Raw genomic sequence first — 24294 nt, 5'->3', positions numbered from 1 at the left:
CAGCTATAGTCTATTTAGAATTATCAACTCCATTCATTGAGATGTGCTTATACCTCTAAAAAGAAAAGAAAGAAGGCCTTTATATATTTTTATAATTTTCAGATACAAAGTTGAAGATCAGGTTAGAAATGTCAGAGATAATTAAGCAACAAAAAATATTTAAAACAAAATTTAATTTCATAGCTCTCAAAAGAGTATCATTTGGATAGCCAAATCAGAAACTGATTTAAGGTCACCAGGTCCTCTAAGTACTTGCTTCTATAATTCAACACTCAAATGTGTGTGTGTGCTTAGTCACTCAGTAATGTCTGACTCTTTGTGACCCTATAGACTGTAGTCCACCAGGTTCCTCTGTCCATGGGGATTCTCCAGGCAAGAATACTGGAGTGGGTTGCCATGCCCTCCTCCAGGGGATCTTCCAAACCCAGGGATCAAACCCAGGTCTCCTGCATTACAGGCAGATTCTTTACTGACTGAGTCATCAGGAAAGCTCCATACTCAAATAAAATTTATAAATTCAACAATATAATAGAAATCTTATATCTGATTAAAAAAATCAAGACAAAAATAATTTTAAAACATTACATACCGCAGGTCCTGCAGGCCCTGGTGGTCCTTCAATAAGCATGCCCTACAGTTAAAGAAAAGATAAAGTCATTACTAGGGCAATGGAACCCCTAACCTCTTATCTAACTGGCTCTATGAAAGCACCACATCACAGCACTTTAAAAGGTGAATTATCTGCTCCTACATACAAAGATAATTATTAACATGTTTGCACAGGGGAGGGAGGAAATTCAAAACGATATAAGATGTAATTCCTGTCCTGAGAAAATCTACGAACTAATTAGCAAGGAAACAAATATTCAGGTAAGTAATATTACAAAAAGAATATACTAAGTGCTCCCCCAAAGGGCAAATACATTAACCAAATTTTTGCTAGCAGCCAGAATAACACCTGGTACATAGCAAGAACGTGATAAATGTTTGCTGTGTGAATGAAAGGGTGGGAGAAAGAGCACCTAAGCACTTTAATTCAGGGAAACGGGAGTAAAGTCCATGCTAAAGAATTGGGCATAAATGTAAGTTCTTAAATGGACAAGAAATAGACTACTATTTCAGGATAAGAACCCAATTCTAAAAGTTTATGATTCTACTCTGAAAATTGTCTTGTCATTTTAAAAGTTAGTTGTAACTTTGCATAACAAAGACAAATTTATTCTGAAAATTGTTTTTAAAGATGTTGGTGAGCATATGATGTGCTTTCTCAGATTTGGGGGTAATAGGCTACAATGTTCTCAGAGATGCATCTTTTTTGTGTTTATCTTCCTCCATCACTTAAAAAAAAATTTTGTCCTTGCAGTTTCTGAAATGATTTTCATGAGCTTGAGGCAGTTCAACATACTTCCTTTATTTCTAATACAATACTTTCCCCCAAATTGCTGATTAAGGAGAATGATAGTAAAGTTGATTTCCAATAAGAATTTGCTTCTTACCAATATCTTGAGTGGTAGTAACATTAATATAAATCTGAAAAATCACTTTTCTTCCAGCGGAAGAAAAGGAGGCAAATTTTAAAAAGAATGTTTTCATATAATTATATGATGTGATTTGGATATGAAACAAATAAATGCTGTGTTAAATAATATATTTCTAATTATGTAAAGTCATGGCACTTAAAGGAAAAATCACTGAACTGGAAAATAGAAGAGACAAATTCAGGTCATAGATCAACTACCAAACGTTTGAACCTCAGGAAAGTTACTTAAACCCTTTAGATCTTAAGCCCCTTAGTTATAAAAGGAAAGAATTAGATTAAAAGATTGTCAGCTATTTTCAAATTCCAAAGTTCTCTATCTTTCTGTTTTTTTGATTTACTGAAATTGTACTTATCAGAACTGGATTTACTAACTCACTTACTTGGGGCATTATAAATGTTTAGACATATAGAATTTTCAGTGGTACTACATGAACATGCATAATAATTCACAACAGTGGTAGCTCATGATACAAATCACTGTACCAATCTTTCCAACGTATTCACACCAGTACTTACAGGTTCAACTACTGCTGGTTCTCCTTTCTGTCCTTTTTCTCCATATGCACCATGGCCATTTATCTGTTGAGTGAAAAATTCAAGCAGCCTGTCTTTAAGTAAATAAGGCTATTTAAGTATTTTTAAAAGGTTAATCATGTAAGTGCATTTAAACAATCTATTAAAATATACTTTTTAACAAAGAAACCAATTAAAGTTTTAAATGCTGAAAATATACAAAGGAAAACACAAGGAACATTAATGCTAAATCTTGAGTGAGATTGAACAATTGCTTCTTAAAGATATATTATACAAAAATAATGATATTTGTTGACCTCAGCTATTATTCCAAGGCAATAAACAAAAAGTGCCTTCAAATTAAAATCAAAATAATAAAAGTAGTGGGAAGAAATTAGTAGAGAGGTTCAAACGTTTAAATACTAATAATTATAACAGTAAAATGATAATTAATATGGTGGACTACTGAACTTCACCAGGTAAGAAAGGTCAATTAAACTGGTTAAAAGTTAGAAAATAGTCTTGGTATCCAGAATGACAATGACTGATTTAATCTTATCAGTGCTAAGGAAATTTGGATTATTCTTTCGAAAGAACACTCCAGTAGTGTGGCCTGAGAGCTCCATGAGGAAGAATCTATCAAGGTCTCTTAGTAGTAATCAACATTCATGGTTTATATAAGAACAAAGTATATTTTAAACCTGAAAAGATATGAAGATGAACATGAAAATACACCAGAAATAAGACACACAATGACACAGAGCATAATACTGACTTACACTTGCTTCTGTGATATCTGTTTCTGCTGGAACACCTGGACCAAATTCTTCATTAGTGGGGCTTGTTGGTTTATCTTCATATTCCTTATATTCATAAAAATCATATTCACCTAAATCTCCATCTACCAGAAGATCAGAGTCCCTGCCGTCTATTTGTTTGTTTTCATATAGCATATCCTCAGAATTTTTCCTCTGGGAATCATAATCCTCTCCAGTTAGATATTCTTCAGTAAATACTTCTTCAACTGGATTTGGCTATTAATTTATGTTGTAAGGAATTGGAGAAATGAAGTTTACTGTTAGTAAAGCAAGGTAAGCATTTGCAAATACAGTTTGATGGCATGTGATGGGAAGTGGTTTGAGTACTACTCAAGCAAGTCTGAAGGCTGGGAAAGATAGTCTTTCAACATCATTGAAAGGAATATTTTTGTACATTGGAATGCACAAGAAAATATTGCTTTCAAAGCACCTTTGTCAATAAACTGCAAATATTCACATAGATTCAACATGTGTATTTGCTTGTTCATTGGAAAAAACTTGTTATGCAATTTGATATCTACTTTATAGTTTGACTCAAATAATATATATATGTAATATTTAGTTTAACTTAATTTTCACATCTCACAGAACCTCATACTGAAATATAATTTTTATCAGAAAAGCTATGTAAGTTTGACTCTCAATCCAAAAAATAAAATATCAATGCCAATATTGAGATTTATCATTGCAATATTTACTCAGAGCTCCAAGTATTTAGTGCAGTATTATATCACAAAGAGTTCTTTAAAGCAAAGAAAATATAAATTATAATCCTCAGAATTTAATACAATAAAATAGATCACTATATAGTCTCATAAAGAGTATGAGCCTATTTACTTAAAAGTAAAATTATATTAAGACTCTAATGTGATATAATTATATCAAAACTACTCACAGAGATACAGAAAAATAACACTAGTATAATTTCCTTTTTATAAATAATTACTCATTAATATCATAAATCTGAATAACATTGATTAGGTAATTTTTGGTCATGCTATGATTTTGATGAAGTTCAGATTAAATAATGTATCTTGCTACTTTTGAATTTCAGTTTGAAATAACTTGTTTGCTATGACATAGCAAATCTATATAATAGAATAATACTTAATAATAAGTATGTTACTTAAAGTCATGTGAATGAAAAAAGTGGCCAATGATTAATTCAGCAATTGTTAACTAAAATAAAATTTCCAATAACCATAATATTTTGTATTCTTAGACAATGAGGATATACTATCATTACAGAGTACATATTATCCAGAATCAGAACAGTACTGTGCTTATAGCTCTGAGCTAAAAAGTTGAAAATTTGGACATGTAAATAAACATCTTAAGATAACCATTTTTGGAAAATGATTAACTTGATTAATTTGGATTATCTTGGACAAGATTTGGACTTGAAATCTGTTCTTTCCCTAAAATGTTATTATTCTAAAATATGTTTTTTCATGTAAAGTCCCACTGGGACACATGTGATGTAAAATTTTTAATTAAATTGATTCAGTTAATCCTCATTCCAGGTGTGAAGAAATTTAACAAAGTTAAACTGAATTGTATACTTATTTTCTCATAACTGGAATATATGCATAATATGAAATTCAGGAAGATCATTCTAATTTGTACCTGAATATACTGAAATATTTTCATAGAAAGGACTGGGAAAAGTTAAGATATATTATTTTAACCGTAATTAAATTTGAAAATGTAAACAAACATTAAAATCAACTAAGACTATATTTTCTCAAAGTATTTGTGTCATAAAAAGGCATGATTATTGGTCAGATGGTTGTAAATTTTAATTGTATCATTTGATGATACAATTTTTTTTTTTCGAAGGATTTTCCTCCTCACAAAAAGGTCATGTTGTGAGTAACCTTAATCACAACATTTTTGAGAAGCTTGTTCTATCCCAGGAGCAATCAAGAAAATGATGGCAGCCAATTCAGTTTGATCAGTTTGGCATTTGCATGAAGCAGAGTCATGCAAACCTGAATTGGGACTAATTTTAAATGAACTTTTTTTAGTAACAGTGAGCCAGTGCTATTGTTTCTCTTACTTCAGTAAAGGAATAAACACATCAAACTTTTCAGAGGTTATAGATTCTTCCAGAGTAAAACATATCAAGAATTATTGCACATTTAAAAAATTTGAACTGTGATTTAATACTGTCTACAAACATTACCTCATTTGATCCAGATACACTCCTAGGAGCTTCTGTCTGGTAACTTTCTGTCCCATAGTTGTATTCTTGAAAATCATCAACAATATTTGCCTAATAGTGAATTCAAAAGAAAAGTAATTAGTAAAAATGTTAAGGTAATCCAAAATCTATAGAAAGCATGATTAATTAGGATATTGTATTAGCCAAATGAGTATTTATCTAGTTGGGTTAGGACAATGACTCATCATCAGAGATCTTCCAGCTTATCTAGGAGAGATCTTGATTGCTTTTTCTTTGCTACCTTTACCCCTAGCTTGGCCATTGCTGCTGCTTGATAAGTTTTCTTCTTCTTGGATGCAAATTTTTCAGATTTAGGGGGTGTAAACTTTTTGAACTTTTCCTTTGAATTAGTGGCCACTGTCTTCATCTTCATTTTGAAACTGAATTTCTTTTTCTGTAAAATGTGGTGAAAGATGGAATGGAAAACATAAATAAAATGAAAAGGGAAATGAAGAGCATGGATGAAAGGAAGAATAAGCGAAGCAAATCAAGCATCATTCCTTCAGGACAGCTACTACTGTCAAATAAAAATCAGTTATTGGGTCATAGAAATGAGATGAATGAAAGATCGACGATAAGTTTGAGGGAGAGTGGACAATAAGGGAACCACAAGATGACAAATACCAGGACACCATACACAAAGGTTCTACTATGCTTTTACCTCGGTTTGTGCTATTGTCTCCTCAGTTACAGTGGGTGTCTCTGTTACACTTTCAGCCTCTTTATATTCTGCTTCCCCATACTCATAGTCATATTCCATTATATCCTCAGGTGCATACTACATTGCAAAGGAAAAAATATCAGGCAATTTTGTTAGTTGCTGGTAATACTATTAACAAAATGGGAATCATGTTCTTAACTTTTTACTGGTAAAGTTAAGAGACAAGGAAATACTGTTATCTAAATATTACTTGTGTTACAAGAAGTAATACTATCATATACAGAGTATAATAAAATACTGATAAAGCAGGTTTTCTGAGAGCAGAACAGTGGTTAGGCGTGTAAGGAAATTAAAAGTTTAGAATATTAATTCAAACTTTTAATTCTTAATATTAATTCAAACATAGCAGTTACATACTTGGACATAGTTGTTGTCCATAGTTGTTAAATATTCATGTTAATTTGGATTTGTAGAAACTGCTACACAAACCTCTTTTATTTATAGCAATTTCAATAGGTACTTTGTTTTTCATTGAACTGCATGTGTAAAAAGTCTTCCCAAGTATGAAATAATTTACATATCAGTTGTGGGATGGAAAGGGGAGAGAATAAAGAAAGGGAACAGAAGGAACATGAAATGATTCTATATCTATTCAGAATAATAGAACCAGTGGGGAAAAAAATCTAAAATCTATTCAGAAATAACTGATTTGTTATAAACTTAAGATCAAAATGAGCACAGTTGGAACCATTAAAAGATTCAAAATTAGATCTGTTTATACTTAACACACTGTAAATTTTTACAAGTATTGTGTTTTTTCTATTGAAAAAGAGCATAACACTTGGGTATCTTAAAACATGTAAATGTAACTCAAATTGAAAGATGGAATACTAGATTGCTTTTCATTAAAAATATTAAGAGAGAAAAATATGTTTCTCAATAAAGGGATGAGAAAAACAATTAATACTTAATTATGAGGAAACTATGTTCATCTTCAAAGCCAAATATATCTACTGAAATTTTAATCTTAAACATATATTATTGGTTTTAATCAAAATAACTGTAAATCTATTAAGGTCATATATAGCAAAAATATTAAGCAGCAAATCAATAAGCTAAAATGCTAATATATATGCACATATTATTTATAACATATCTTTATGTATATGTATACATACATTTGTGTATGTATATGTACATATGTTTAGTATATTTATGTATATATATACTTAGGTACATATATACATATGTGTGTGCATGTATATACACACACACACACATATATGCTAAAAGCAGTCTATTTGGAAATCCCTATGTATTTGGTAAAATTTCAATTATATCCCAAGTGGACCTCTCTTGGCCTTTTAAAATTGCCAATGGTTCCCTTTCAATGCACCAGAAAAATAACTCTTCACACCATGTCTTTTAGAGACTTGTGATCACTGGACCTTCTAATAAGCACTATTAGCTACAGCAATGCAAATGAACGCAAATTTCATAAAGACATATAATGAAACATATTGCAAACCAATCACAAAAAGGATTATAAAAATAGACAATTTAAAAGCATCTTAAATACATCTTGAATGAAGCCTGGTATTGAAAGTAGCCAGTTACCTTTACTATCTTTATATCATGTTTTTCTTTTTTTTTCCTTATAGGAAGAAACCTCTTCTAACCTCCATAATTCTCTCTTCTGTTTTAACTTTTTCTACACGGAGATCAACCAGACTAGCTGTGGTGGTAGAATAATGAAGGAAGTAATGTGCTCACTATCCTAGGCATGAAAGCACATGCTTTTCTTAGAGCCATCCAGAAGTCAGTGAAAAGAATCATTGCTTCTGTTCTCCTTATTTCTTTAAACAACATCTCCTCTGAAGGGTATTGACACCATGGTTTACATGAAGGAATTTGCTGGTCTACATGAAGCTTTACAACCTGTTTTTGGAAATGATTCTCCCTTTTTACTACAGAATTTTGTGATGCCTCAAAGACAGGTAAAGAAGAGAGAACTAGTTATAATTAATCAGATGAATATGTGCAAAAAGATGTGCAGTGATAGAATTTCACCTACGATTTGGGAGTTGCCTAGCATAAGTTAAAATATGTGAGGAGAAAGGGACTTTTTCTGGAAACGTTGTTGTCTTTTCTTTTTCAAGTTGTTAGAAAAATAGTGGCATTGCAAATATCTGTGTCTCTGAGAACTAAGATATCTGATATATATTAAGTGCAAAAAATTAAAGGTAATAAATTTCTTTATAAAACAGTGTTTTTCTCTTGCTGCTTCTTCCTTTTCATGTTTTATACTGATATGAAAGATAAGAATGTTAATTCCCTACTGTACATAGGACATGTGTATAACACAGCAGTCTGTGTTATATTCAATATACTAAGAAAGAACTACATGCAGATTTAACATCCAATTTTTTAATTAAGATAGAAGGATTATTTAACATGGTGGAAAAATTCCCAAACCACCATAATTTTAATATTGGTTACTTCGCTATATAAATGGTATCGTGGAAGTTTAAGTTGAGTAATAGTTTCATATTAACACTATATTTAAATCTATCATTTTATATTTTACTCTGATTATGATGCAATGTTACACCAAACACCAAACCAATCAATAAAAATTGATTCTTAAGAATGAATTAAAACATGCTCTTTAGAAGATATGAACCATACAAAATCACAAGTTGAAGAAAACACATTTGAGTTAATTTATAAAATAAATTGATATTTATTAATCCAAATCAGAATGATAATATGTGATTGTCACAAATTTATTAATGGAAAATTAAGCAATATAAAGTACAACATGTATGTTTGATGCTCTAATTTTGCACTATATTGTGTTGGTAACATTGCATTTGTATTTTGCCTAGGCAAAATATCTGTTGTACAATTATTAAAATGCATACTTGTATTATAATGATACAAAAATGGCTATAGTTAAAAAGTAATATAAGGATGGCTTACAATTCTATTAACCAGGTGTTTTTCATACTAGTAAAAAAGATTTTTCTTACTGAAGTATCAATGTAACTTAGTATTGGGGGGAAAAGTGAGAGCTGATTCTTCAAAAAAATTTTTCTAGATGACATATTCAATACAGAAACTAAGAAATGCTATTATTGGATCACCCAACAAGATTTTCATGCAGTCCTTATCACAGCAGTACATTCTTTTCCTCATCAGATGTTTCTAGTAAAAAACAAATTTGACTTACCAGCAGAATGTTAAATTTATGAATCAACAACTAAAGTAAAAAAGGGAATGCCTACTTTTTAATGAATTTAAGATAAAAATGGTTAAAACTATTATTTTGCCTTAAAATAACTCAGCTTACCTTACATAATAGTATTAAAACATGGAAATAAAACAGCTCAAGGTGATATAATAAGAATGCATACCTTCATTCTTCCAAAAATCAGAGCCATATCTGTTGCTAAAAAGAACAAGACTTATCTTTCTTAAAACAGGGGCAAAATATTAATAAATCTCGTCTGTCTTGAACATATATACTAAATGTTATAAATTTTAATATTGAGTCTCCACATAGTGTCTAAGATATAAAAACACTAAACCTGAAGATATTAGAATGTTTTAATAAATCATGAGGGAATTCACAGATTGTTCTAATAAACCATGAGGGAATAAAAAGAATGAAGCACTTGAGAGCTGGGAGATAGGCAAACACAAATATCCAAGTAATTTCTCTTTTACTCTCTCATATTTGTTTTCCTTTTAGCTTCTTAAACCTTTATTCTGGTTCAAAAACAATTAATATTAAATTATGGAAAAAGTCAGTGCAACAGAATTCACTAACATACCTTAAAAAGAAAAGTAATGTCAAAAATTAGTAAAACAAATTTAATTCACATGCAGAAATAACAGTAAACTAAAACTAAGAGATAAGATCTTAACCTGCTCTAAATAAAAAACTCAAAAGATGGTACTTCATAGTATTTTTTTTTCTTTCTTTTTTTTTTTTTTCATAGTATTTTAAAATACAAGAAGAAAGCTATTTGAGTTATTTTCAAAGATAAGGATAATCTTGATGTTTATAAACTTCCATCCCAAATTCTAAAATTTTAAACTCTTCATCTTAAAAAAGAAATAAAGTTTTGCAGCCAACTAAAGACTCAACTCCTTCCAGAATTTGCTTTTTAATTTCCAGAAAATCCACATTAACAAATTTTACCTAAAAATTTGCATAAAAGGTACACTGTATTATATTTTTGTTCTTTGGGATATTCAAGTCTGACAAAATGACTATTGCTAACTTAAATGTAAATATTTTTTATCTGAGAGAGAATAGGGTCAAATTTCATTATGGTGAATTTTCTTGCAAAAACAGCCTGGAAAATGGTTTCACACTGGAGTTTCAAATAAACTAATGCAGTATTAATCAAAGCATATGAACATCTAGTTACTGCAATCAGTTCATACTGCTTTTCATTCCATTGCTCTTTGTATCAAGTCTTGTGCAAGAAAAGGAAAACTTACATATCAATGTAGCATAACCATATAAGAAATGGAAAAAAAAAAGAGTCTCTAAATATTCAACACAGCCTGAAAACTTTAAGATAGCACTAACATCCCTTCTTTCATCTGCACAAATTGTCAAAGGCTTGAAGATATGGCAAGTACACTAGAAAATAGTTATCCTTGTCATGAGGTTGCTTTAATTATAAAAGTAACAAGGAAAAAATAAATGTTGGAGAAATTATCTCTTTTCTCATCTCCCTCTAAAAAAAAATTATCCTCCTCTACACACTGTATAAGGGAACTATATTTCTAAGAAATTAAGTAACAAAATACTTGAGATTGAAACAAACATCAAAAATCTTCTTCAAATTGCCTCTCCTTTGAAATATTAGTGAAAGAGTGAAAGTATTAGTCGCTCATTAAAACACTATTAAATAAAGGTATAGTTTACTTAAAAGTGAATAAATAGAGACACAACTTGAAACTGCAAACTATGTCATTACCACTGGAATGAGAAAACGTGCCCTGATCTTACGTGGTTCCTCACCTCGTCGACCTGGGGTTCCTGAGCCTGAGCAGCCTTGGGAGCTGAGGAATCACAGTCTGGACTATAATGCTCACAGTAGTCATATGCTGCTTTGGGGTCACCTATGATCAACAACTGCTGGATGTCCCCCTGCCAAGAAACAAACATGGTTACTTAGCATATTCGAATACACATATATCCAGAGAAAGATTTACCTGAGACATAGTGTTGTTCATTTTCAAATATTTGAGAAGAAAAATCACTTACATTTCAATGTTGAAAGCAATCTTATAGGATTGACAGAGAAATTCACAACTATTTAACAAATCAGATCTTAATATATTCCAATAAAAATTAATGGAAAATAAATTTTAAAAAATTTAAATGTAATAAAATAAAGATTAGAAATAATAGTAGGGTTAGCTAAAGAGTTTTAGTTTCAGGACATTCTGGAAACTGTATGAATAAGAGGAAAACCAAATATTTTGCTCTTGAAGTCATCTGAATATTTCTGCATGGGTCTCACTTGACATGAAGCTAGTTTGATATAAATCTATGGGTCATGATCATATTAATTTAGAATTATACCCAGACGCGGAAAAATGTCTGGGTTAATATCCATTTGACTTGGTGATTCAAGTTTCTGTAAGTTTGAGAACATGAGTCTGATTCACAAAACTCCTGATTTCATTTTGAATAATTTCCGAGTTATTATAGCTTTCTCTACATCTGACTAGCATATGTTATTTAGAGCCTGATGGAAATTATAAACATCTCTAAAACTGAGTAATAGGAAAGAATTCACAGCACTTTTATGACACAGCATTCATTTATTCATCAACAAATGTGGATTGAAAAAGTACAATACACAAGACACTGAACATAGTATCATGGGAGGTGCAAACATAAATTTGATATAATCCTTGCCCTTGGAGAGTGTGATATAATGGTTAAGATTTAAAACTGTAATAAAATGGAGAACAAAATTTATAACTTAAAAATATACAAGCAAACTCATGTGAAAAGTAACCAGAAAAGAGTATAAATTATTTAATTCTAGCCCACAAACTTTTATTAAATACCATGGCTACTATCTGTAGTGTGGTAGTCAATTCTATTTGCATTGCTTTCTTCTGTCTAAAAAGCACTCTATACGCATACTCTTAAAATTAGCATTTATTTTAATGGCTCATAAATCTATATTTTCATCCCTATCACATTATTGAGATAAAAGTTATATACAGAATTTATTCTTTTAAAGTGTACAGTTCAGTGTTTCAGTTCATTTACAGGGTTTTCCAACCATCACCAATATCTAATTTTAGGAAACTGTCATCATCCCTAAAAGAAACACCACAACCAATGACAGTCACTGCTTACCTCTCCTTCCCCCAGCCCCTGGTAACAAGTAGACATTTCATATGTCGTGATTGGGACTAGCTTTTTTTATCTATCATGTTTTCAACTAAATGGACTCATTATCATGTCTGTGTTGCTATGCTTGATGGTGTCCCACAGGTCTTTCATACTCTGTAAACTTTATTTCAAGTTTATTCTTTCTTTTCTTCATACTGAGGAATCTCAATTGATTTTCAACTCCAGATCTATTTTATTCTTTTAAAAGAAATCCAATGGTTATTTATCTCTATTTGATAAAACATCATTTCCATATTGTCAGTTAGTTCTTATGCTGTGGTTTCCTTTAGTTGTTTTTTGGTTTTTTTTTTAACATACGCATAACTGCTGACTTAGAGTCTTTTGTAAGTCCAATATCTGTCATGTCTTCAAGGACATAGATTTGCTTTTCCTTTGTATGGGACATAATTTTCTGATTCTTTGCCTGTCCCATAATTTTTTCTTGACAGTTGCATATTTTAAATATCACCTTTGGAAACCGTATTCCATTATGCCTTCCCCTCAATGCCTGGTATTTCTGTGTGCGGTTATTTTTGCTGCTTGTCTAGTGATCTTTTGAAGTAATTCTATAAGTCAATATTCTTTTGTTTTCTGTATCCACTGAGGTCTCTACTCAACTAGGCTAGTGATGAGTAAATGATTGAACAGAGAGTTCCTTAAAAAACTTTCACTATTTGCCAAGTCTTTGAGTGTGTATTTGTGTGTGAGTACACCTTTAATATTTCAACAGTTTACAACTATGCTTTAGATTTCATTTCTTGTTATACAGATCCTAAAGCTCAGTAATATTTGAGATATTAGGGTCTCTTCAGGTCTTTTCTCAACATGCACACAGGCCTCATAGATACCCAAGAAATTACAGAAGCTTTTCAGTGCCCTTCATAGACATCTCATTTCCAGTTTTTTTCTTCTTAGTGTCTTTGTCTGATCCTTGTTTGCTCAACACCCTAACATTTAAGCGAACACTGCCAAACACTAAGATCTGCATCTAGAATGTATCATTAGTAACAGAAAAATTACTAAAATTAAAATGTCAAAAACACACATCTGCCAATAAAAATTTCACTAACATGACATATTACAATGCTTGATAATCCTTAAGATAAATTTTGTTGAATTAAGAAATTTCTCCACAGTCAGATTTAGCTATAATTTTTCAGTTACTTAGTCATTTTATTCAATCATTCATTCAGAAAGTTCTTTATAAGTGCATGTAATCTCGGTGGCTCAAAGGTAAAGAATCCACCTGCAATAGAGGAGATGCAGAGACGCGAGTTTGATCCCTGAGTTGGGAAGATTTCCCATGGGGTGGGGAAATGGCAACCCACTTTGCTTATTTAACGTATATGTAGAGTATATCATGCAAAAAGCCCGGCTGGATGAATCAGAAACTAGAATCAAGATTGCCAGGAGAAATAACAACAACCTCAGATATGCAGATGATATCACTCTTGTGGCAGAATGTGAGGAGTAACTAAAGATCCTCTAGACGAGAGTGAAAGAAAAGAGTAAAAATGCTGTGTTAAACCTCAATACTAAAAAGCTAAGATCATGGCATCCAGTCCCATCACTTCATGGCAAATAGAGGGGGAAAAAAGTAGAAGCAGTGGCAGATTTTATTTTCTTGGGTTCCAAAATCACTGCAGGGCTGACTGCAACCATGGTGACACTTGCTCCTTGGAAGGAAAGCTATGACAAACCAAGACATCATATTAAAAAGCAGAGACATCACTTTGCTGACAAAGGCGTGTACAGTCAAAGCTGTGGTTTTTCCAGTAGTCATGTACGGATGTAGGAGTTGGACCATAAAGAAGGCTGAGCAATAAAGAACTGATGCTTTCGAATTGTGTTGCTGGAGAAGACTTCCTGAGAGTCCCTTGGACCGCAACAAGATCAAACCAGTCAGTCCTAAAGGAAATCAACCCTGAATATTCACTGGCAGTACTGATGCTGAAGCTCCCCTATTTTGGCCACCTGATGCAAAGAGCTGGAAAAGACTCATTGGAAAAGACTCTGATGCTGGGAAAGTTTGAAGGCAAATGGAGAAGGGTATGGTAGAGGATGAGATGGTTAGATAGCATCACTGACTCAATGGACATGAGTTTGAGCAAACTCGGAAATAGTGAAGGTCAGGGAAGCCTGGCATGCTTCAGTCCATGGGGTAGACAAGAGTCTGATATGACCTAGCAACTGAACAACAAATAACCAGTAACAGAGAAATTTGAATTTTCTTCATTCTGCTGTTTAAAAAAAGGACATCATTCAGTATATCTTGAATACTGTCATCTTAGAGGATCTCAATTAGAAATTCTAATTCTTGAACCCCAGCTTTGTCATTAATTACTCAGAATTATGCAAGTCATTTGGACTTCCCAGGTGGTTCAGTGCTAAAGAATCTTCCGGCCAATAAAGGAGACTCAAGAGACATAGGTTTGACCCCTCGGTTGGGAAGATCCCCAGGAATAGGAAATGGCAACCCACTCCAATATTCTTGCTTGGAAAATTCCATGGACAGAGAAGCCTGGCAGGCTACAGTCCATGGGATCGCAAACAGTCGGACACAACTGAGAAATTAAAACTTCAGACTTAACTTACAGATGATATAATAAACTAAATGCAGCTTTTACTGAAACACAAAAAAGTTGTCTGTTGTATGCCATATGGTATTTTTAATAGCATATTTTTTAGAATACTGGTTTCCTAAGTACTTAACTATTCTAGTTAAGGCACTCCACTTCATTAAATGGAATCCTGCCATTATTTCCACTATAAATTCTTTATTCAGGTGTTTGATATTCAGCCATAAAATATACTACTGGAAAGAAACTGGAAAATTCAGTTAAAAATCTATAGTGCTCTTTTTCCCAGAAGGTATTCTACAGTGTTTTATGGTAATCATATGACATGTTATGAGACAGTCTGTAGACAAACAAAAGCATCCTGACAGGTTGAATGAACCATAAATATTTAGATTCAATAGTCATAAAAATTTCCATAACTGGAATAGGATGAAGTTACCAAGTAAAGTTGGCATCTGCTGCACACAACATATGAAAAAGACATCCTCCTCCTCTAATGACCCACAAAGCCAAAATTAAAGCAGAGCTGATGCAATTACCTTGCTATCTACAGCTGCGCCAACTGGGTCTGGGTCTATACTATAGCATTTGTTTATAGACAGGATGATTCGGGAAGAGGAAAGCAAAATAAATGTAAGAAAACTGAATCGAAATTATAAAGATATGGTTCCTCTGAATGTAACTTCCATTGCAAAAGTATTCTGACACATTTTTATCACAACAAATTATGTAAGTATTAGCATATCCTCAATTCAAAGCTAAAATATAATGCATATATCCTAACAATTATTGTTTGTTATTTTTGGTTGTACATGCATATACATGTTGTTGTTTAGTGTCTCATTTAATTTCGAAGGTTTTGAAAATTAGAAATTTCATCTCCCCTAAGCCTGGAGTAAAGCACACACTGCAACTGTATTCTATAAAATCAGCTAGCCTCCATATTTCCCGAAGCACATTCTTACTTCCATTACTTCCAACATGTAGGTATCTCAATGGGTATTAATGCATTTATAAAATACTTCTTGGGAAAAAATTGTATGTTATAAGCACATAGGAGTTAGGGTGATGAAGAAGATGGAGAGAGAAATAGCATTAAACAGAAAATGCATCTTAAAACTTTTGATGAATGAAGCTGACAAACTTAGAAAAGGACATACAGTGCTGTATAGTTGGAGGGATGGCCCTATGTGGTGATAATGAGTAGTGAAGATTGAGGGATAAAAGAGATAAAGATAGAAGAAAAACAAAACAAGCAAACAAAAAACTAAGGAAGGAACTGATTTAAGAAAGGTTTTGTGTGTGAACTGAAATCTAAACATTACAGAGTGTTGTTCAAAGACTTTGAACCATGGAGTAAACTGATCAATGCTGCATTTTAACAAAACTGCTATGACAACGTGGGGGAGGATGATTTTAAAGCAGCCAGTTTGTAAGCCTAAGACTCCATAAGAAATCCATTGCACTTAAGCATTAAGAAAATAAACTAAGGCAGCAATAGGAAGAAGGGAATAAAGGATGGTGGTGGTGGTGATTTAGTTGCTAAGTAGTGTCCCACTCTTGCGACCCCGTGAACTATAGTCCAGTAGGCGCCTCTGTCCATGGGATTTCCCAGGCAAAAATACTGGAGGGGGTTGCATTTCCTTCTCCAGGGGATCCTTCTGACCTAGAGATAAAACCCAGGTCTCCTGCATTACAGGCAGATTCTTTATCAACTGAGCCACCGGGGAAGCCCCTATAGAATAAAATATAGATATAAAAGATATCTAGGAATAAAAGATAATAGAGTTTATTAGAGAAAACATGTGTGAAATTTGGGAACTGACCAGATACTGATGATGAGTGGGATGGGATATGCAAGGAGAGAAGGAGGAAGTGAGTTAGAGAGTAATGAAAGGCAGTTTTGTAGTTTCTGGTATGTGCAAGAGTAGGAAGGCAAAGGCATTTGTTTGACTGAGAAACATAAGAGAACATAAGAGAAAGATGGAGGATCAACCTTTTAAGTGTATAAAGTAAAATGATAATTAAGGATTGCTTTTAGAAAAAGTTCAGTCTTCTTTTTAAGAAACTTCCCTTTATTTACTTTTGAATTGTGCTCCTCTGCATGCCAACTGTCAGGTTATGTAACTGTGGCCAAACTAAGCTATAAGCATCAGTAAGAATCAACATTCAGTCAATCAATTTGAAGAAATTTTCCCTTTAACCTGACAGCACATACTTCTGTAATAATTATTACCATTTTTTTTCACTGATAATTAAAGACAAAATGAACTTGCCTAGATTTAATGTTATGGGCTGGCTGATTTGTGTCCCCGAATTCACATGTTTAAATTCTTAGTCTCAGAATCTGACTGTATTTAGAGATAGGACATATAAAGATAGAATTAGGATTAAATGAAATCTTTATGCTGGGCCCTAATCCAATATGGTTGTGGCAGTCCTAGAAATGAATATAGACTGATAATTACTAGCTGTTTATATTTATATCTTCCAAGTATTATCTATAGCAGAATAAAGAAGAGCACTTCAAAACAAGTATTTTTGTTCATAATATGGGTAATGTCAAACTATGTCAAGGAACTGGTATTAAGTAGGTGTTGTGGAAGTATTGACTGATTCAATATGACAAGTAGCTAGAATTCAGGGTAATCACAGGTTATAACACACCTGGACAGTATCATCATGTGTAAATATCCCTGAGGCATTGGGGGTAACAGAAAGTAAAGAATGATTAAAAAAAAAAAGAAAAGAAAACAAAAAGAAAAATTATTGTCTCCAAGTATAAATAAAGAATTTGAAAGCATTGAGTTGTTTGTGTGTGTGTGTGTGTGTGTGTGTGTGTGTGTGTGTTGAGTTTTATCTGGGGCAAAATCAGGACTGCAGCCTGGGAGGCAGCATCTCAGATAGCTCTGAGAGACTGCTCCAAAGGGGTAGTGGGGGAAAGACAATATATAAGGTTTTGGTGAAGAAGGAGTTCAATACCATGAAGCACTCATTTTACAAAAGGTTTTTTTGTCAGTCATGAGGATCTGATGTCACCATGAAGGGATTTAGTGCTTCTCTAGATATGAGGAGATGGAAGGATTAGATCATAAAATCTGTTCCTAAAAACACCCAACTGTCTAAAGACCTGTCCCACCAGATTCCCTGGAGCACAGAGTGCCTCACTCCACCCTGACCTCCCTCAGGGGCTGTTGGAGGTCACCAGCTATAGAGGCAGATGGCAAAGGCCTTTGCTGTTCAGTAGTTGGCAAAGGAATTTAAAAGCATTGAGCTTTTAAGTAAACTTACCAGGTATTTAAACAACTTTATCAAATTAAATTATGCTAGAATTTATACTGGCTTCCCAGGTGGCTCTAGTGATAAAGAACCCACCTTGCCAACGCAGGAGATGCAGGTTCGATTCCAGGATTGGGTAGATCCCCTGGGGAAGAAAATGGCAACCCACTCCAGTATTCTTGCCTGAAGAATTCCACGGATAGAGGAGCTTGGTGGGCTACAGCCCATAAGGTCGCAAAGAGTCGGACATGACTGAAGTGATTTAGCATACATACATGCTAGAGTTTAAATATCCACTTATATGATTTTTTAAAATACACTTTCATTACACTAGTTAAAAAGATAAAACAACTCCTGGTTGTATCACTGTTGTTGTTCAGTCACCCAGTCATGTCCAACTCTTTGGGAACCCATGGACTGAAGCATGCCAGGCCTCCACGTCCCTCACCGTCTCCCAGTTTGCCCAAGTTCATGTCCATTGCCATCAGTTATGCCATCCAGCCATCTCATCTAAATGAAATTACATCCTAATTCTACTTCATGTCAACAGTGAAAAGAAAAAAATAATAGAAAAAAGTTTTATTATTTTTATATACTATAAAATATACATCTATAAAATCAGAAAAATATATTTTTGTATTCTATACCTAATTTTATTTATTCATGTTAATATAAATGAAGAGTAAAACAACATACTTTCTTGAATTAAGAAAACATATGCAAAATTAAATTACAATTCTTAAAAAAGAGATAATCCTTAGATTACAAAAAATTATTCATTTCAAATGTTCATTAAATATGAATATTTTAAATATGTATAATCAGAACTTGATCTTCCTCCCAAAATAGAGTCATCTGATACTTTTTACAAACATCTATTGTTCAAATAATGTAACTAAAGATAACATTAAAAAACCTAAACAGAGGATTTAAAAACAAAATGGAAATCATTTGAGACTTTACCTTTAAAAATTAACTTGAGAAAAATATTATTTGTATGAAAGAAAACATTATGCATCATTTAATATTTTTAAGTTGTATTTTAGTACAGACTCAAAGAACAAATTCATATTAGTAATATCAGCATAAAGGTCAAATATGGATTTGCAAGTAGGTATGACTTTCACTAGCTGTCACACAAAGTTAACTGTAGAATTTGAAATTTACTTTACATTTCGTGGCCTTTGACTTGGCAGTAAATTTTGAATTTATTTTAAAGTAATTATCACCTTTTGAATATGGAAAGAAATGGTAGACTGTTTTAATCATTTCATAAAGAGTTCAACAGTTGAACTGGCACATTTACTCTTTTAACCGAAACAAATAAACTAGGTATTGTCTATCATTTTTTTATTATCAGTTTAGCATAATTTTTATTGCCTAATTTTAACTCTAGAGAAAAAGGATGAAAAGAAATCATTGGTAGTAGCATCTTGATACATTTATTATTCTAGTAATAGTTCTGCATGCAATGACAGTGTCGCAAAAGTAACAGGTCCCATAAATAACATATAAGAATACTTTCTTTTCCTACTCTGTTGCACTGCTCTATTATTATAAATGTATATTTCTTAAGTGAATTGAAGTTTTATCAAATCAAAATTGGCCTTTTTATGAAATATATAAGCCTAAGAGGATTTTTAAAGTGTATATATATATATATACACATATATTATAAAGTGTATATATATATATATATATATACACACACACACACACATAACTAATTGATATACCTTTTACTCTTTTAATTTTAAAAAGCATTTTTTTCAGTAATATTGTGAAAACTTATTTGCTCACTACAGAGTATAGTCAAACTATACATATGTCTACTGAAGAATCAAAGATGGGGGTCATGCTCTCAAAGGTGAAAGCCAGAATTCCCTATAGAAATGGGAGTTCTTGGAAAGAACTACATGGTTCTCTTGAAGGAAAAAGCAAACCTGTTACACAGCATTCCTAATTTAAGGAGGTACTTCATGCCCTACAATTTGAAGACAAATTTAAGTCTTCTCCCTCCTCAGACAAACTCTTTTCTTTAAAGAAAAAGGCACAAATAACACACAATTTTTTAATAGGCACAGATACATTATAAGTCAGATAATAAATGTATTTCTTCTATAACTTTTAGTGGTAACTTACACAGAAATTTGACAGCCATCTACCAATCAGCCATCTACCCATTTAATCAACACATTTATTCAGGAAAAGTAACATGATGACACTATAGACAGGCAAGAGAGAAGTAAAAAGGAAAATCAGACCAAGATCCTACTCTCAGAGACTCTTTGTAACCCCATGAACTGCAGTCCACCAAGCCCCTCTCTCCTCTGTCCATGGGAATTTTCCAGGCAAGAATACTAGAGGGGGTTGCCATTTCCTACTCCAGGGAACCTTCCCTGACCCAGAGATTAAACCCACGTCCCCTGCATTTCCTGCATTGACAGACAGATTCTTTACCACTGTGCCACCTCGGAGGGTATGACCTGGGAAGGGAAATTACTTAGATATATTTCTTAAGCATTTACTGAATTCCAATTATGAAAAGGGGGCTTCCCTTGTAGCTCAGTTGGTAAAGAACCTACCTTCAGTGCAGGAATTCACCTCCAATGCAGGTGACCCAGGTTCGATTCCTGGGTCCAGAAGATCCCCTGGAGAAGGAAATGGCAACTGACTGCAATATGCTTGCCTGGAGAATCCCATAGACAAAGGAACCTGGTGGGCTACAGTCCATGGGGTCACCAGAGTTGGACACGACTTAGGGACTAAACCAATTATGAAAAAATAAATTGGGCCAGCAGGGGTTGGGGGATGAGACAACTTTCATCTGGGAAAATCAGAGGAATGATCTAGAAGGACCTGTCATAAATGAGATCATGAGAAAGTGTCTAATTTTTCTTTTAAATATAAAGGTACGTTTGTTGGCTCTCAAATCCTAATCATTCATGCTGCTCTCTCTCCGCCTGTGCCTGAAGAGTCTGACCCCACAGCTCACATCATCAGACTGACTTGCAGGTGGTTTCCAGTACACACCATGGAAGTGACCACCAGGAGTTAGGAGTTCGGAAGGTGGGAATAGGGGGTAAAGTAGGTTCACCAGACACTTTCCTGCCTGACACTGCCGTCCGGTACCCTGACGGCTACTGCCACTGCCAGAAAGCACTTGAGCAGGGCTCTAGCTCTCACTGTACTGCTACTTATCATGGAAAATGGGAAAGGCAATGCTCACCAGCTCACTCTCCTTCCTTGTTCACACCTCCCAAATCACCTAAGTAGAAATTCAGTTTCCTGCTGGAACCACAGTGAACTCACAGGGACTATGAGATGTTAAACAAAGACTACGTCTTTAAAGGCCCTAAAATAACAATAGGTAGCTTCCTTTTATGCATATACTGTGTTTAAGGGCTGGGAAGGCACTGTGCAGCTTGTGAGATCTCATTTCCCCAACCAGGGATTGAACTCTTGGGTCATGGCAATGGAAGCTCAGAATCTTAGCCACTAGGCCACCAGGGAACTCCCAGGAGCTCCTCTTCTTAATAAGCCAAACTATATTGTTCTGCTAAACTCACTGGAATATAAACATCATGAGAGCAAGGACCTGTCTGTTTCATTCTCCCAGGTTTCCACAAATTCATGGAATAGGCCTGCACATATTCATATTAATAAATGTTTGTTTGATAAATAGCGAAAGTGAAAGTCGCTCCGTCAGGTCCAACTCTTTGTGACCATGTATAGTATACAGTCCATGGAATTCTCCAGGCCAGAATACTACTACAGAGTAGCCTTTCCCTTCTCCAGGGGATCTGCCCAACCCAGGGATCAAACCCAGGTCTCCTGCATTGCAGGTGGTTCAATAAATAGATACCCAGGCAATTAATTTATTCACCATTACAAGATTCAATTTTAACAACTGTAAACTAAGAATACTGCTATTTGTCTCAAATTTCCTACAGATTCTTTAAAAGCTAACGCCTATTTTAACAATTTTTAAAGTGTAAGTGTACACACATGTTAGATTCAATTCCTACAGTACTTGATGCCCGTTAAAAGAGAATACACTTTTGAGTTCAAACTTCTAATCATGGTTATGGACTGTATGAACACATAAAATTTAAGAAATGTTGCTGGAGAATCCCTTTGTAATCTTTCCATAAATATACTCCAAAAAAGCTTGAGTTTCAGAAGACTTAAAGAATAGAACACTTAAAGAATAGAAGAGAAAGAAAAACACATTTAGCAAAGCAGTCTCCAGCATGTGACACTGTAAAAGCAATAGCTTAACAAAATTATACAGTGTCTCCACAAGATATTCCCTAGACACTAAAACTTCTGTTCATATTTGATATTAAATCTTTGCTGAAAAGTACAGTGGATCCTGGTAGAGGTTTAATATTGTATATCCAGGAATAAGACTGACACTAAATCTTTAACATGCCATAGCATTCTCAAAAAGTAGAGATTATCAGAAGATTAATTGCAAAACTATGCTTCCTGTTACTCAGACTTCTGAATTTGCCAAGGCATTAGCTCTCATCACAGTTGTTCTTTTTTTTTTTTTCAAACATTCTGTACAGTTAATGATTCTTTCTCAACTATTTTGTGTGGAAAGGAAGACTGCCAAAATGCTTAGAATTTTAGTTTAACTGAAAAATGCATCAGAGATTGCATCTGCACTATAACTCAAAGGAAAAAATGAAGAAATCCCACATAATCACAGACAGAACTGCTACCCACCCAGTCTTTATATTTCACTGTCTCAAAATAAGCTTAAGAAATCAGTTGTAAGAAAATGAGTAGCATTCCTATGTTACTTGAATGCACTACTAATTCAACAACTATTTACCAAGTATTACAGAAAGTGCCTAAAGTTATATAAAACACTACCACAAAAAGTATAAAATAAATATTTATCTTATATATTGAAAATAAGATAACAAACATTCTTACTAAAAGACATCTATTGATGTGACTCTTATTATTATTCCACAAATAATAATAAAAGAGTAAAAGAAAACACAATTAGAAAAAATGTAACAAATCTGGTCTCTTCCTTTCTTGTTTGCCAAGATGATTTATACTCAGTGAATTAATAAGTGCTAGAAACCATATTTATTTCATCCACTTAAAAATATTTTCAGGCACTCTCCTAGACATTATGGATACAGTGCAAAGCCTCTGCTCTCTTACATTCCAGAGAAGGAAGGAAGTGAAAGTCCCTCAGTCATGTCTGAATCTTTTTGACCCCATTGACTGTCCATGGAATTCTCCAGGCCAGAATTCTGGAGTGGGTAGCTTCCCCTTTCTCCAGGGGATCTTCCCAACCCAGGGATCAAACCTAGGTCTTCCACATTGCAGTCAGATTCTTTACCAGCTGAGCCACAAGGGAAGCCCAAGAAAAGTGGAGTGGGTAACCTATCCCTTCTCCAGTGGATGTTCACGACCAAGGAATCAAAGGAGGGTCTCCTGCATTGCAGGCAGATTCTTTACCAACTGAGCTATGAGGGAAGCCCTACATTCCACAGAAGGAAAGAGAAAATAAAACATAGTATCAGAAAGTAATAGGTGCTGGAAAGAATACAAAGCAGCTAGGAGAAAGATTTAGAAGCTTGTTGTTGCTGTTCAGTCGCTGTCAAGTCCAGCTCTTTGTGACCCCATGGACTCGCCCGCCAGACTCCGAAGGCAGAGTGCTGTATTATAAAGTATGATCATGAAAGATTTTGCTAAGGGGTTGTTGAGACTGAGACAATGAGGAACTAAGAAAGTAAGAAATGCATAGAGATATCTAAGGGAAAGCCTCTCAGGCAAGAAGATGAGAAGATGCTTAGACCCTAAGGCTGGAACATGGTTGATGTGTTCAGAAGTTATGCCCTATGGATCAGAGGGAGCAAGGAGCCATTGATGAAGTCAGAGAAAAAGGGCAAAAGGTGTGAATGAATCACTTAGGAGCCTACAGAACTTCAACATACTCTAAATGATATGAAAAGCCACTGAACAATTATAAACAAGGAAGTGACATGCTTTGCTGACTCATTCATTCTTTCAGCCAAATGCTACTTGACAGGAAAAGACCTACTAGTTTAGGCTTGATGCTTAGAGAACAGACTAACAGAAAGGCAGAGAGAAAGAGAAATCAATCAAAAGGCTTCTGCACTTTTATTTTCCATACTGTATGTATGGACCTTTTTCTTGAGGTACTGGAATTTAATTTCTAACATATCTTAGGTAGAAGCAAGAGGGAAAAATT

General features: G+C 33.7%; 1 protein-coding gene across 6 annotated transcripts in view; it reads right to left on the bottom strand.

The window, feature by feature from the left end:
• Positions 1–24294, bottom strand: part of COL11A1 (collagen type XI alpha 1 chain) — a 210274-nt gene that overhangs the window by 134729 nt on the left and 51251 nt on the right. The window contains exons 5-10 of one of the 6 annotated variants that reach the window (XM_043460500.1): positions 10798–10926; positions 5757–5873; positions 5057–5146; positions 2833–3087; positions 2057–2119; positions 590–631 (exon numbers count right to left, since the gene is read on the bottom strand). In XM_043460500.1, coding sequence (XP_043316435.1) covers positions 590–631; positions 2057–2119; positions 2833–3087; positions 5057–5146; positions 5757–5873; positions 10798–10926 — 696 coding nt within the window. Of the gene's footprint in view, positions 1–589; positions 632–2056; positions 2120–2832; positions 3088–5056; positions 5147–5336; positions 5490–5756; positions 5874–10797; positions 10927–24294 lie in introns of all 6 variants that reach the window. The other 5 variants (XM_043460499.1, XM_043460501.1, XM_043460503.1 and 2 more) reach the window with 5 other exon arrangements.

Source organism: Cervus canadensis, chromosome 2, assembly GCF_019320065.1.
Source record: "Cervus canadensis isolate Bull #8, Minnesota chromosome 2, ASM1932006v1, whole genome shotgun sequence".
In the NCBI taxonomy this organism is placed as follows: Eukaryota; Metazoa; Chordata; class Mammalia; order Artiodactyla; family Cervidae; genus Cervus; species Cervus canadensis.
The sequence above is the reverse complement of the archived record's forward strand: the minus strand, read 5'-3'. Positions and strand labels throughout refer to the sequence as shown.